The 14,376-nt window shown below is 41.4% G+C and overlaps 1 protein-coding gene across 1 annotated transcript in view; it reads right to left on the reverse strand.

Moving 5' to 3' along the window:
- The window catches only part of LOC122564440 (endothelial lipase-like), a 34,482-nt gene extending 20,524 nt beyond the window's left edge, over positions 1-13,958 (reverse strand). The window contains exons 1-2 of the mRNA XM_043719344.2: positions 13,649-13,958; positions 1,581-1,777 (exon numbers count right to left, since the gene is read on the reverse strand). Coding sequence (XP_043575279.2) covers positions 1,581-1,777; positions 13,649-13,739 — 288 coding nt within the window. The 5' untranslated portion in view covers positions 13,740-13,958. The remainder of the gene's footprint in view (positions 1-1,580; positions 1,778-13,648) is intronic.
- Positions 13,959-14,376: the final 418 nt, after the last annotated feature.

A 14,376-nucleotide genomic window follows, 5' to 3' on the forward strand; every position in this document is an offset into this window, starting at 1 on the left:
GAGCTGAGATTCTCCCTCAAGGTCTCCCTCTCTCACCTAACTTCAAAATGCAGGCGCAGTAACTGGATAACTGTCAGAGGCATTAACCAACACTCTTGCCACAGTGTAATTATAATTGTCTTCTATTTGATCTAATGATTACTCCACTTGCTCTTACTCTGAAAACAATCTTGGTTCAAATTTGAATTAGTTAACCAAAGAAAAGAGCATTCTTTTAATTACTCATATCCATTATATCTTTCAAGTGAGATCTCACAGATTATTCCCATCTTGTCAATTATTCAAAGATGAGGATAACAGCTTTTAGTTCACCCTTAATAATTGACTACAAACTTCAAAAAATCTGAAAGAAACAGCCTCACTTTTATTTGCCAATCACTATCTACTACAATGTTACTTGGTCATTGATGGTTGAACAACTTGCAGTTTGCATTGGGAAATGTTCTGTATTATATGCGTCATTTACATGATAAAAACCTAAGAATCAAGGATCAGCAATCATTTTTATACATGGTGTTCTTAGAAGCACAACAGTAACTTGCTTTAACATAATAAAGTGCCCTAAAGTGATTTGCAGAAGAGTTTTTAAACAGTATTTGACACAGCAAGCCACAAAAGGATATATTGGAAAAGGTGACCAAAATTTTATTCAAAGACATAAGTGTAAAAGAGTATTTTAAAAAAGGAGGGAAAGGGAGTGAGCTGGAGGGGTTAAGGAGGAAAAACTAAGGTTGGAGGCAGCTGGAGGTAGGACCAAGAATGGTAGAGTAATGAAATCAGAGATGCTAAAAGAAAAATAAGTTTAGATGATGGAACTCAAAGGATTGGACGGCTGCAGTTGGTCAGAGGGACAGGATGGAATGAGTCAATGCGATGAATGCTGTACTGTTATACACACTTTCTTATTAAACTGAAGTCTTTCTGCTGCCTCGTGTCAATGTAAAAGATCCCATACCTTATCCATTTGTGGGTCATCCTGATCTTGAGTAAAATACCTTCACTAAATTTGCTGATTTGGTACTGGGATTGCACAATTTGCCACAAAACTTTCTGGGCTAAATTTAGTGTAGGGTGAAGAAGGCTGACCCACTTCTGATCAGGAAACAATGACCCTGATTTTAACCATATGCATCAATGTTGGGCTTCTTTATCATTTAATTTTGATATACTCAAAGCTTTTATAACAAAATTAAGTCACTCGAATACTCGATCTAATTTTTTTTTAAACCTGTCCTTTTTCAACAACTTAGTGAATCATGTTTTTATTTTTGATAACAGTGTGTGTGAATAAAGCACAATATTTTAAGGACCTTGTTTTAAAACGACTGCTCCCCAGAGTTAGAATTAATGAACTAGATTTTTGAAAAGACTCATTGCAAGTCAATAAAAAGTTTAGTATAGTTTATTTACTGCATAAAATAACTGCAGTTTTAAAGGTTTTAATCATGTTCCCCAAAAGATTAAGATTATTTGTTGATGTGCATCTGAATATTTGCATAATTAGCAAAATGAGATATCTAAGATGGTCAGTACTTCAGTTCTGAGGAGATTAGACAATATTAGCAGACTATGCAACTCACCGTCCACCCATGGATGATAACAAATGTCTTAGACGTCACATTGAAGTTACATTTCACCAGACTCTCTCCCACACCTGCAATAATGTCACAGTCCTCATCATCAGTCAATTTTGAGCTCTGAAGGCTAAACGTTGTCTGAATATTGCTGTAGTCCCAAACTTTATTTTCCTTATGCATCAGATTGTGGCCCGATTTGCCTGTAAGAAAACCACTAAAGGTCAGGTTCAGGAACTCAGTACAAGGTTGCAGTTAAACTAAAAAATGAAATAATAATGAAACACTAAAACTCTGCTCAAACTCTGATATCTGCTCATATACCCCAAGGCTATGTATTGTCTAGAGACACAAAAGGAGACAAGAAAAAAGGCTTACGACTGCTTCAAGAGATTGGATCAGATTGTGCTGGTTTGTTCCGTAGAGAAAATTGAAATGGTACAGCAAAGCAAGATTGGACCCAGCAGTTGTTAAAATCATTTTATAAAGTATGCTGTATATGTTAGTATAAAGATGAAGGTATTATATCCGTTATCAGTTAACAATGCATTCAAGCTTTGTAAACTCAATTGATTTTTGATCTAGAAGACGGTCTGCCTAAATTTGGGATTTGGCCTGATAACTTGAGCTTTAGGTCTCCTTCATTCCATATAAGATATACAAACTGTATTAGCATTCACTATTTTATAATAACCAAATAAGTTATTCAAGTTGTACTGTGACAGGCAACGTTCCGAAAGGTCAATTCTTCAAATCAAATGAAGGCACAGTGCAGAAAATGTGTAATTTTTAATTGAACTGCAACGAATATATTTTAGAAATTCAGAACTGTCATGTCAAACGATAAATCACAACTGTGGCAGATATCCTCTAACTTTAAAGTGAATGATGTAGTTTTCTATACAACGTGTGCCAAGAAAAGAGGAATAAATGAGTAGAGGACATAAAATAAAAGACTTCTGTCAGCACACAAATTTATGGACATCATTTAAAGGAAAAGTTAACGTTAATAGAATTCACAATTTATTTTGCTTATATGAGTAATCTACCAGAAATGTAAAATACCAGAGGAAAATATCATCTATAACATCTAGGTTTTATAGTGGGGATAGTGTCCCTACATCACAGCATGAATGTTGGTTCCATTTAAAAGCCCTGTGGCCATAAATGTAGTTACCCAAGAGCAACAGGGCTCGTGCTAACATTCCTACTGGAGCGTGAGGACCCTGCCCCTAAGTCCCATTCCCATGAGCAGCCAGCCAATGAAATGGGAATATTTGCGACCACAGGCTATCTCCAAATGGGCAAGTAACTTGGAACCTGGACTTGCAGGTAAGTCAGTCTGGGGACACATGCAGGTCAAGATTAGAGTGGTGCAGAAAATGCACAGCAGGTCAGGCAGCATTCGAGGAGCAGGAAAATCGTCGTTTATGGGCAGGATCCCTTCATCAAGAACGATCTGCCGAAACGACGATTTTCCTGCTCCTCAGATGCTGCCTGACCTGCTGTGCATTTCCAGCACCACTCTAATCTTGACTCTAATCTCCAGCATCTGCAGTCCTCACTTTCGCCACACATGATGGTCAATCAGGCAGGCTCCAGGGAGCTGGCTTAAGTGATCAGTTTCAATAGGATGCAATGGAGTGGGCAGTGGAGGAAGAAAAGGTTGCAATATCTTGGTGGGCACCACTAATTAGCACAGGCTACTCAGTCAGAAGGCCACTCCTCCAGCCCAGATACAAGGCTCACCAGGTTTTGCTGAGTACTTGGAAATTTGGCATCAGCATCCCATGGGGTGGGTCAGCAGAAGATGGAAAATGTTGGTCAAATTTATATTCAGTTTAACAATTATGAACTCAGATGCTCATAACTAATTAGTTTCAACATCCTTGATTAAATATGTTAAGAATGTTACTGCAGAAGTAAGGAACATTTGCTTTCTTGGATGACCTTGGATGTAATATTGGGCTTATTATTCTTGAAATAACTGGTCATTATCCTTCAATAAATCTCCAGTAGTTATATCACAATGATTTATCCTTCAGTGGTGAGCTCCTTCATATTACAAGTTAGGTAATTACATCCCACTAAGCCCAAAGGAAGGTCTCAAGTCCTTGGTCAATCACAGAGAAGTGGTGGTCCATCGAATCAACCAGCACAGCAAGAGAAGGCACTGCCCATTCTATCTGTCATTGCTTTGCTACAACTATCCAATAAGTCTTCTCCATAGCCTCATCATTTTTGCGCTTCAGGTATTTATCCACAGTGCATTCCATTTCATCACAATAAGGTGCTGTTAAAATAATTGGTGCAATACCAAAATGACATCCCTTGCACCTGGATTAGAGAGGATGGTGAAAAGTTCTTGAAATCCAGCGACCTCAGTGTAGTGTGTGTGTGTGTGTGTCAATCCTCACAGAACAGGCTCAGAACTCAGATAGGAACCATAACCATTTTGGCAAGGTGAAGGAAAGTAGCTGGTACTCATTGAATTGTCCCCTACAGGAAATCAATCACTGTTTGTGTGAGTGGAGGCCAGTGTATCACAGGAATCAGTGATCATTCCCTTATTGTTTGTGATATGTGGAAACAATATAGCTGAGAATGTAGGGGAGATGATAAGTAGATTTGCGGATGACACAAAGATTGTCTGAGTAGTTAATAGTGAGGAGGAAATAGACTGGTTAATCAGATGGACAGACCAATGGCAGATGAAATTTAACTCTGAGAAGTGTGAGATGATAAGATAAGGAAGTGTTCAATGAATGGCAGGACACTCAGAAGAACAGAGAGATCTTGGGGTGCTTGTCTACATATCCCCAAAGGTGGCAAAACAGGTTAGTAGGGTTGTTAAGAAGGCATGCGTGACACTTGCCTTTATCACTCATGACACAAATTGTAAGAGCAGAAAGGTTATTTTAGAGCTGTTCAAAACTTTGGTTAACCACAACCAGGGTAGCATGTGTGTGTCTGGTGACTGCATTATAGGAAGGATGTGATTCCACTAGAGTGGATGAACAGAAACATTTGGAACTATAGTCAATAAATAGGAGTCTGATGTAGATATCCTTGTTATCCAGATGTTGCAGGGATGATGGTAGTTGGTAGGGAGATGGTACCTGCTGTAAACCTGTTGCGCTGGTCAGCAAATTGTAAAGCAGGGCAATTTGGCAGGCTGGAGCTGATGTCATTTCTAATGAAGGGCTTATGATTGAAACGTTGACTCTCCTACTCCTTGGATGCTGCCTGACCGGCTGTGCTTTTCCAGCACCACACTTTTTGACTCTGGAGTTGATGTCAGCTGTTCATAATAATGGAGGTCAGAGCCACCAGGTGACAGTCATTGAGGCACACTGCATGGTTTCTCTTTGGCACTCAGATGATGATGGTCTTCTTGAAGCCACTCCTGCCAGCTGGTCTGCACAGGATGGCCAGGGACTCTATCCAGTCCACACAACAACACTTCTATTCCTCCGCAGACTAAGGAACTTCAGCACGTCCACAAAGACTCTTACCAATTTTAATAAATGTACTATAGAAAGTATCCTATCTGCATATCACAGCGTGGAACAGCAACAGCTCTTCCCAAGACTGCAAGAAACTACAGAGAGTTGTGAATACTTCCCAGCCCATCGTGCAAACCAGCCTTCCATCCATTGATTCCATCTGTATTTCCCGGTGCATCAGGAAAGCCACTAACATAACCAAAGCTCCCTCCCACTCAGTTATACTCTCTTCCACCCTCTTCTATCAGGCAGAAGATATAAACATTTGATACACATAAGAACAGATTCAAGAACAGCTTCTACCTCGCTGTTATCAGATTTTTGAATGAACTTCTCAAATGTGTTAATTTTGATCTGTCTTTCTGCGTCTTCTCTGCAGCTGTAACACTGTATTCTGTGCTCTGTTCTGCTAAGCTGATGCACTTCGCATGGTTCGATCACCTGCATATCACGCAAAACAACACTTTTCACTGTATCTCAGTATATGACAATGATAAATCAATCTCAAAATCAAACTCAAATGCAGTACCTAGCAGGATGTACACCTCACAACTTTTAAAAAAGTACACAGATGAGCAGTTGAAATGTCATAACATTCAAGGCCAAGGGATAAGTGTTGGAAAGTGGGATTATTGTAGATTGCCCCTTGCAAAGTCAATGGGCAAAAGGACATCTTCTATACTGTATGACTTTACTGTAATGACACTGTTTGGGGGGAAAGTGAATGGAGAAACAAAAACCAAACCCTGAACAATTAAAGAAATACACAGAATTTACACCAGTTTTTAATAACACTGACCATTAGTGTATTACACAAAGTATACAGTGTAATGCTGACTCATGAGAAAGACGTCTGCTCTGCCACTCCTATCATCTTAATCCATTCTTCTATTAATAGCCACTCAGATTCAAACGGAGTTACTGACCTTACAAAGCAGTGTTTCACCTAGGGAGGAGATTTGGTAGGAAAGAACAAAGAAAGATAAACTAAGGTGGAATCAATTGTCAGCACTGTAAAGCTATATGTGGGAGGAGGAGGCAAAGTGATAATTGCTACATTTTTTGGATTTTACTCAGGACATTTCTTTTCCTGGTTTCAATACCTGAGACCGCTCTCTAACTGAGCTTACATTTCCCACAATCAAAATGGTGCTTCTAGCTACTCAATAGTAAGGCCATTGATAACAAGGCAAGCTAATTGAACAGAAAACAACAACCAGCAACTGTTATATTTTGTACCCTTGATTTTAGAAGGTAAGAGAGTAAACCAACGCATTAAATTTATTGGTTTGGCCTTTCCTTCATGTACCTAACCAGTGCTGATTGGGCAAGTTTGGTTTTTGTGTGATAATGTAAACAGCCTGATAGCAAGTCTAGAGTCAGTTCTAAATCTCTCTTCTTACAGAACAATGTAAAACAGACTGTTAGTTCACCACTCCCTGTTTTATGCTATCCACCATAGCAAGAATTAGCTGCAGTTTCCATGTTTTGTAATGATTGTAATGACTGTTGGTCATTGTTTTGCAATTTAATCTGCTCTTAACACTGTAGGTATATTCACAACATGAAAAAAACCACTACCCATGATACAAACAATATTTTACTTTGGTCATGAGGATATCAAATATGGAATGCACTGTTTAATGTGGAACTGAGCAAAATAGTTCCAGGTTCAAACTACAGTCTGAATTGAATTAATTCATCTCAGCCAGGAAAGGTTGATGAGCTGTAATTAACTGCTTAATCATGATGTGGGGAAAATTAAACCAGGAATTCCACATTTGATTACTATTTAACAGCTGAGGATATTGGGAAAAAAATAGAACCAGAATATCAATGATTCCACCCAATGTAGAATGGCACTCTAACATTCCCTCAGCTCAGTTATGAGGAATTGCCACTTGGGTAACTATTATAGGGCAGCTAGTCCCAAAGGAAACTGTTCTGACACTTGGAAAAACTGAGCAAGAAAAAGTAGTCAATCAGATAAGCTATGATTATAATTATACTTTTCCAGGAAACTAGCAGCTAGCCTGTGTGCAATATTCAGAGAGCCCCTACATGGTAACTTGATGCTACGTTACTGTGACAAGCATCTGTTTTGATTCACACATGTGATTGGCAGAGCAGGAACTAGCACATATTTTTGTTCATCATAATTTTTAAATTGGGCAACACAGTGACTCAGTCGTTAGCACTGCACCAGAGTCTCAGGTACAATTCCACCCTCAGGAGACTGTGTGGAGTTTGCACATTCTCTCTGTGTCTGTGTGGGTTTCCTCCAGGTGCTCTGCTTCCTCCCACAGTCCAAAGATGAGCAGGGGAGGTAGATTAGCCATGGAAGATGTAGAGATGGAATGCTCATTGGAGGGGCAGTGTGGACTCGATGGGCCGAATTGCCTGCTTCCACATTGCAGAGACTCAATGAATTGATCTATGAAACTCCCTCATCATCCAATGAGCCCTGTTTTTACCCCTTAACCTTGTTGGAATGTGCCGATGTGTCTCCCTGAAGTATCTGCTGCTTAAGGTATTGCTGCTAATTTTTGTTTATATGTTATCCTGGCTACCTCCCTATATATCAAGTGGTTTGTTCAATCTAAATAAATGTAAGGTGCTACATTTTGGTAGGGAAAATCAGGGCAGGACTTATACACTTGAAGGTAGGCCTTGGGGGTGTTGCTGAACAAAGAGACCTTGGAGTGCACGTTCATAGTTCCTTGGAACTAGACTCACAGGTAGACAAGATTGTGAAAAAGGCATTTGGTATGCTTGCCTTTATTGGTCAGTGCATTGAATAGAGGAGTTGGGAGGTCATATTGCAGCTGGACAAGACACTGGTTAGGCCACTTCTGGAATACTGCATTCAATTCTGGTCTTCCTGCTATAGGAAGGATGTTGTGAAACTTGAAAGGGTTCAGAAAAGATTTACAAGGATGTTGCCAGTGTTGGAGGATTTGAATTCAACTAGGAGACAGTGAGGACTGTAGATGCTCGAGATCAGAGTCGAGAGTGTACTGCTGGAAAATCACAGCAGGTCAGGCAACATCCGAGGAGCAGGAGAGTCAACGTTTCAGGCATAAGCCCTTCATCAGGAATGAGACTTGTAGGTCAGGGCTGAGAGGTAAATGGGAGGGGGTGGGATTTGCGAAAAGGCAGCTGAGAAAGCGATAGGTGGATGAAGATGAGGGAGAAGGTTATAGGTCAGTGGGGGAAGTGATGGACAGGTCTGGAGTTGGAAGCTTGGGACTGGGATAATGTGGGGGGAGGGGAAAATGAGGAAACTGTTGAAATCCACATTTATCCCGTGCGGTTGCAGGGTCCCAAAGTGGAATATGAGTCAGATGGTAATGGTTTGGCGGTGGAGGAGGCCCAGGACCTGCATGTCCTTGACGGAGTGGGAGGGAGAGTTGAAGTGTTCAACCACAGGGGTGATGGGGTTGGTGGGTGCGGGTTTGAACTATAGTTAGAGGCTGAATAGGCTAGACTGTTTTCCCTGGAGCTTTGGAGGCGGAGGGGTGACCTTATAGAGGTTTATAAAATCATGAGGGGCATGGATAGGGTAAATAGACAAGGTCTTTTCCATGGTTTGGGGTAGTCCAGAATGAGAGGGCATAGGTTTAGGGTGAGAGGGGAAAGACATAAAAGAGACCTAAAGGGCAACTTTTTCACGCAAAGGGTGGTGCATGTATGGAATGAGCTGCCAGAGGAAGTGGTGAAGGCTGGTACAATTACTACATTTAAAAGGCATCTGGATGGGTATATGAATAGAATGGGTATAGAGGTATATGGGCCAAATGGGCAAATAGATTAATTTAGGATATCGGCATGGACCAAAGGGTCTGTCTCCATGCTGTACATCTCCATGACTCTATTACTTTAAATAGGATTAGATTGATTCATGATATCCAGTCAGCATGGATGAGTTGGACTAAAGGGTCTGTTTTTGTGCTGTACATCTCTATGACTCTATGATCTATGACTAGAAATGCTAACAAATAGAGGAGTTTATCTTTGAACCATGCATCAGCAGGAAGCAGGATGATTTTTCAGAAAGCATTTGATGTCTCATTGTCTGGATCCATGAAGCAGTCTCCTGGAACCTACTCAACATCCAAAGAATCTCATGCAAGTTAATTATTGAGGTTTGGGTAGTAATGACGCTTTCGACAGCTGATACAAGAGAAGGTGATCATGAAGGTTAAAAGTGGAAATTCAAGTCATAAAAATGTTATGAATGCTTACGTTCAAACTTTGCAGCTGAACTTACTTGAAGAATAGGTTAAACTCAGTAAACATTAAACTCAGTACATGGAAAATCACTGGGGCTGAAGTTATCTTGCATGTGACAGGTGCTTCAGCATTCATATGCAGGTGAGAGCACACACACACACACGAAATGCATTGCCTCAGCTATTGTATTGCACTAATCCATAAGTATCTAGGGAACATGCCAGAAACTTTTAAAGTTGTGAATGAAACATTAAAATAATGGTCCTAATAAGTTGCTGTGGGTTTAACTGTTATTGGCTTGCCGCAATTCCAGATTGGCCACACGATAATCCTCACACCAACTCTCCACCCACCCCCTTCAATTTAAAGAGCTAATTACTATTGCATTTAATTGGAGACATTAATTGGAAACTAAAACAGACATTGCTGGAAAAGTTCAGCAGGTCTGGCAGCAGCTGTGCAGAGAAATCAGATTTAACGTTGAGGGTCCAGTGACCCTTCCTGAGAATTGCATCTGCAGTTTTCCCGGCTTCTATCCAGATGTTAATGGTCTGGTTTCTAGCTACATCAAGGCAAACCTGTCTGCTGAGACGGTGATTCTGCTGGTGCTGCAATGGTTTTTTGGCCACCTTCTGAACAGGTTTACTTTAGTGGACTGGTAGGAATAGCTTTGGCCTGGAAGAGGCAGAACAGCAAGGGAAAACAGGGAAGAACAGGAGCAAAAATAGGAGCAAAAATAAGCTCCACCACCTGAGAATGCCAAATTAGGAGCAGGAGGTGACCAAGAGTAGAGAGTGTCAGAACAGTGTGGCGTGAATGGACCACCAGTGACTCTAAATCCTACAGGTCTCAAAGTGTAACATTCCCATATCTTCAGGGGAGCAATTTACCTACAGAAACCTCAGTGAGAAGAAATGTTTCAGGTGCATTTCCTCTATAAATAATGTGTTAAATGAGCGACTTCACCTCCTGCAGTAACTAATTGAACTTTAGGCCAGGGCACTGACAATGCTTCCTGTGGCTGACACAGTCACCGTGGCTCTATTTTTACCATAGTTTCCTTTCAGCTTGCAGCAGATGAGATGAGTGCCATTTTACAGTTTTAAGGCTGCCAATATGCTAGAGAATGACAAGGGGCTCTTCACATCAGGAAGCATACTTATAACCCTTTCCCATGGTCAGAGAAAAGGAGACTAAGCAAGCATTAAATTTAAGATATATTGGAAGTTTATCTAAGATCCATGTTGCCATGTACAATTCTTATCGTTAGTCTAGTATCTTTCTCAATACATTTCACTTTCTCAATGTCGATCTTATTTGCAGATAATATATTGTGTTTCAATCATCTGTATTGCCTTTGTCCAATACAGCTCATCATGTTAAATGCTACTTTCTGGTTTGGCCACTAATTCCGATTAGAGTCAACAAAGAGCTACAGAGCAGAGTAGCAATGCTGCTACACTGCCACCAGTAAGGTCATTAAGCAGAAAGCTGGCATGCTGAAGTGATATATTGTATGTACTGCCTGGACTATTCCAATGGAGCTCTACAACACATTGCTGTGATTTGTCATCCTCTGGTGATGACTGCACAACTTCCCCAGTGTGAGGGGCCTGCCTTTGGCACAACCTGGGTGGCAAGAAATGGAGCAGGAGATGCAGCAGGAATGAGCAGTATAGCAAAAACGAGGAACACCATGAAGAGTATGGACAGCAAGTGCCCCCAGATCCTAGAACTCTCAAAGAGTTGCTTGAAGAGTGCTCCACATGAAACATGTCGCCTATCCAAAATAAAGCAACAATCCCACAACTTTTATCACCACCCGCCATTATCTTTCTTCTGTCCATCCTAGTGAATCTTTCCCTCAGTTCACTACTTATATAAATATCAAAACTAAATCCAGAACAAAAGGTTGATTTATCAGACAACTGAATTCTATTTGTATTACTATCTGGGAGACCCTTGTTCAGAAAAAACTTCTGTATGAAGGGACACCGTCAGTTAGAGGAAGTTCAGAAAAGGAATAGGAGAAAGGAAAGCTAGTGATTTCAAGGCCAAAGACCAATTCCACTTCCTGGCCAATGTGTGGTCAGATCTGATCTTTTTAAGGAAAAAGCTTCTTGAAATAAGCCACCGTTACACCAATGCAGAAGTGATGTGAGCCTCCAGGGCTCCTTGAAAACACTGCCCCCTGAAGCCAAGGTTGCAGCTCTCTGCAATGTTAGCTACCATGGAAGTAGTCAACCTTGACATCAGCATGGTGGGCACCACCATGGTTTCTATGGAGCTGTGCACTTGACCCATATTGGATAAATGCTTTGGCACAAATTTGGGCAGTTTTTTTTCCACACTGCGATCTATTGCTTGCAGTTTCCTGATGAGTGTCCTTTAGGCCTTGCTGCAGTCTGTGCTCTCGCATTTGATATCTGAGCCCACTGCAGCAGCGTTAGTGTGCATTTTTGCTCTATGTAACTTTGGCTCCTGATGGTTTAGCACCCCTGACCCAGCCTGCGTATACCTGTGATGTACTGCAGAATCTCATCACCTGCTTAACCTTGCGTGTCTCAAGGTTGTGAAACTGTGAGGGAATCATACTGCAGCAAGAAGAGAATGGGGGAAAGTTGGAGCCTGCAGATGTCAAACACCACAAGGGCAACAGGAGGGAAGGGATTAGCCAGACAATACGAAGGAAGCTGCTTTGATAAATGCAGCTTACCCAGCGATGTTAGCGTTCTTTGAGTATGGTAGTGAAGTGCCACTGCCTCACAACAATAGGACACTGCTCTACCTCACCGCCTACCAGTGGGAAAACAGCATCTTACATTAGGGAAGTTTTATTATTACCACTGCCCCAGAGGAAAAGCTCAAGCACCAAGGGGATGGGGCAGGGGATGCCAGGCCACCTCCAGAGTTGAACATTCACAGAATCATAGAATCCCTACAGTCTGGAAACAGACCATCCGGCCCAACAAGTCCACACCAACCCTCCAAAGAGTAACTCACCCAGACCCATTCCCCTACACTATTACTCCACATTTACCCCTGACTAATGGACCTAGCCTACACATCCCTGGACACTGTGGGCAACTTGGCATGGCCAATTCACCTCACCTGCACATGTGGGAGGAAACTTGGATGGAAAGCACGCGGATACGCGGACTGAACATTGAGTTCAGCCGGGAAAAGGAAACAATGTACTTTAACTTTCGAACATCTCGAAGCGCTATACAACTAAACTAAGTACTTTCTGCAGTGTAGTCGCTGTTGTAAAAACTGTTGGAACCGGCTGCTGTGGTCAATTTAACCTGTCTGTTGTTTACCTGCGGATGATCTTTTTTACAGGAGTCAGAGAGGGGGACTGTGTTTCAAACATCTCGGCATCTCTGAATCGTTTTCCTGCTCCCAGACTTCTCTGCCCTCCTACCTTTCTCATTTCTCCCGCACGCCTCGCTTTCTTTGTAAACTGTTGGCTTCTCTCTGTAAGTCGATCTAAAGTTGACTTTTGCTTTCCGTACAGTTCTTTGAAAATCAATTGGAGTTTTGCCTCGTAACACTGGCCTTCTTGCCTAATTCCCTCGCCTCAGTCTTGGGATGAAAACTGACTAAACCCGATCATTGGATCTGCCCACAGCCCCGCCACCCATTCTGCCATCAAGCAGCGTTCAGGGGTTCACCAGGAGTTGAGGACAGCCAGGTGTATGATTGGTAACACAACTACTCGGTGAAGATGTCTTAGAATATACCACGGCCTCTTGTCTTCAGAAGGTATTTGGGTTAGTTGTGCAGCAATCCAGCCGCTTTGCACGGAAGGACATTGCTGTTGTCATTTAAGGAAGATTTTTTTCCCGTTAAAACCAAAGGCTGAATTGCTGGAGAAACTCAGCAGCATTTGAGGAGTGAGAGACAGAATTCATATCGCGGGCCTGGTGACCCTTGTTCAGAGCTGGAGAAGTGTCACTGGAACCGAAACGTTAACTTTGCTTTCTCTCCGCAGACCTGCTGAGTTTCTCCAGCACTGTCTGGGTTGGTTTCAGATCTCCAGCATCCGCAATTCTTTGTTTTGTCGTGGCGTCTTGTTTCTCCGCACATGAGGAGAAGCGATGCTCTTACAAACAAAGCACTAAGGAGCTTAAACCGACCGGATCAGAGGTACAAGTTCTTACAAGAGTAAAAATGGTATCCTCTTTTATGAATTGAAAGACGCCATGAATTTGTATAAGAATATTAATTACAGGAAGATGCTTCAGAAAAGTTTCCAACACTGTTAGTGTTTAATACGCTTGCTTTTTTAAAGTTTACAGAACACTTGATAATAACTATAAAACGCATTCTTACCAGCAATTGTGTCCTTGAAGTCTTTCTCTGAGAAGCCCACGGATAAGAGAGATAGACAGATACAGAGTGTGACGCTAGTCATCGCCTTCATTCAGATGCCCCTTTGATGTTCGGGTGTGCTTTACAAAGGCTGATCTTTGTGAATTAATGTTTGTACTTTTTAATTAATGATGTTGCTGTTAAAGAGCCAGCCCCGATTCCACTGGCCTCAAAAAGCTACTTCAGACCCTGTGAGTGAGTTCAAACTTTTCAGGCACCTTGTTTCAATTGTTTCACATGCTCGAGTCCTGCAGTTGGCTTTTTAAACAAATCTCTTCAGTCATCCGACTAATCGGCAGATAGATATTTGGCTAATGTTTCAGCATTTCTTCCCCGCCATTGGTCGAGCCTTAGAGGTGGAGTCTGAATATTCAATAGATGAATGACATTGGGGGACTGAGTTCTTACCAAATATTCCAGACTCGACAGGGGTCTGGGAAATTGAATTCTCAGAGAAACGGCAAAATTCATAGTCTTATAATCAGTTTAAAATACGTTAATGTCACCTTTAAGGCGTTTGCTCTTTAAGAAATGCAGTTTGCTGGAAGTTACTAAATTGTTTCACAACTATTTTATAGTCTGTGTAACACGGACAAAATGTTTTATTGCAAAAATACACTTTATTCATAAAATATCATTATGTACATACACAGTTACTGAAGTAGTCTTTGCACATGAAGAGTAAACAT

The sequence above is a fragment of the Chiloscyllium plagiosum genome, unplaced genomic scaffold (genome assembly GCF_037043375.1).
Source record: "Chiloscyllium plagiosum isolate Xiang-an unplaced genomic scaffold, Cpla_swu_hap1 HiC_scaffold_1, whole genome shotgun sequence".
In the NCBI taxonomy this organism is placed as follows: Eukaryota; Metazoa; Chordata; class Chondrichthyes; order Orectolobiformes; family Hemiscylliidae; genus Chiloscyllium; species Chiloscyllium plagiosum.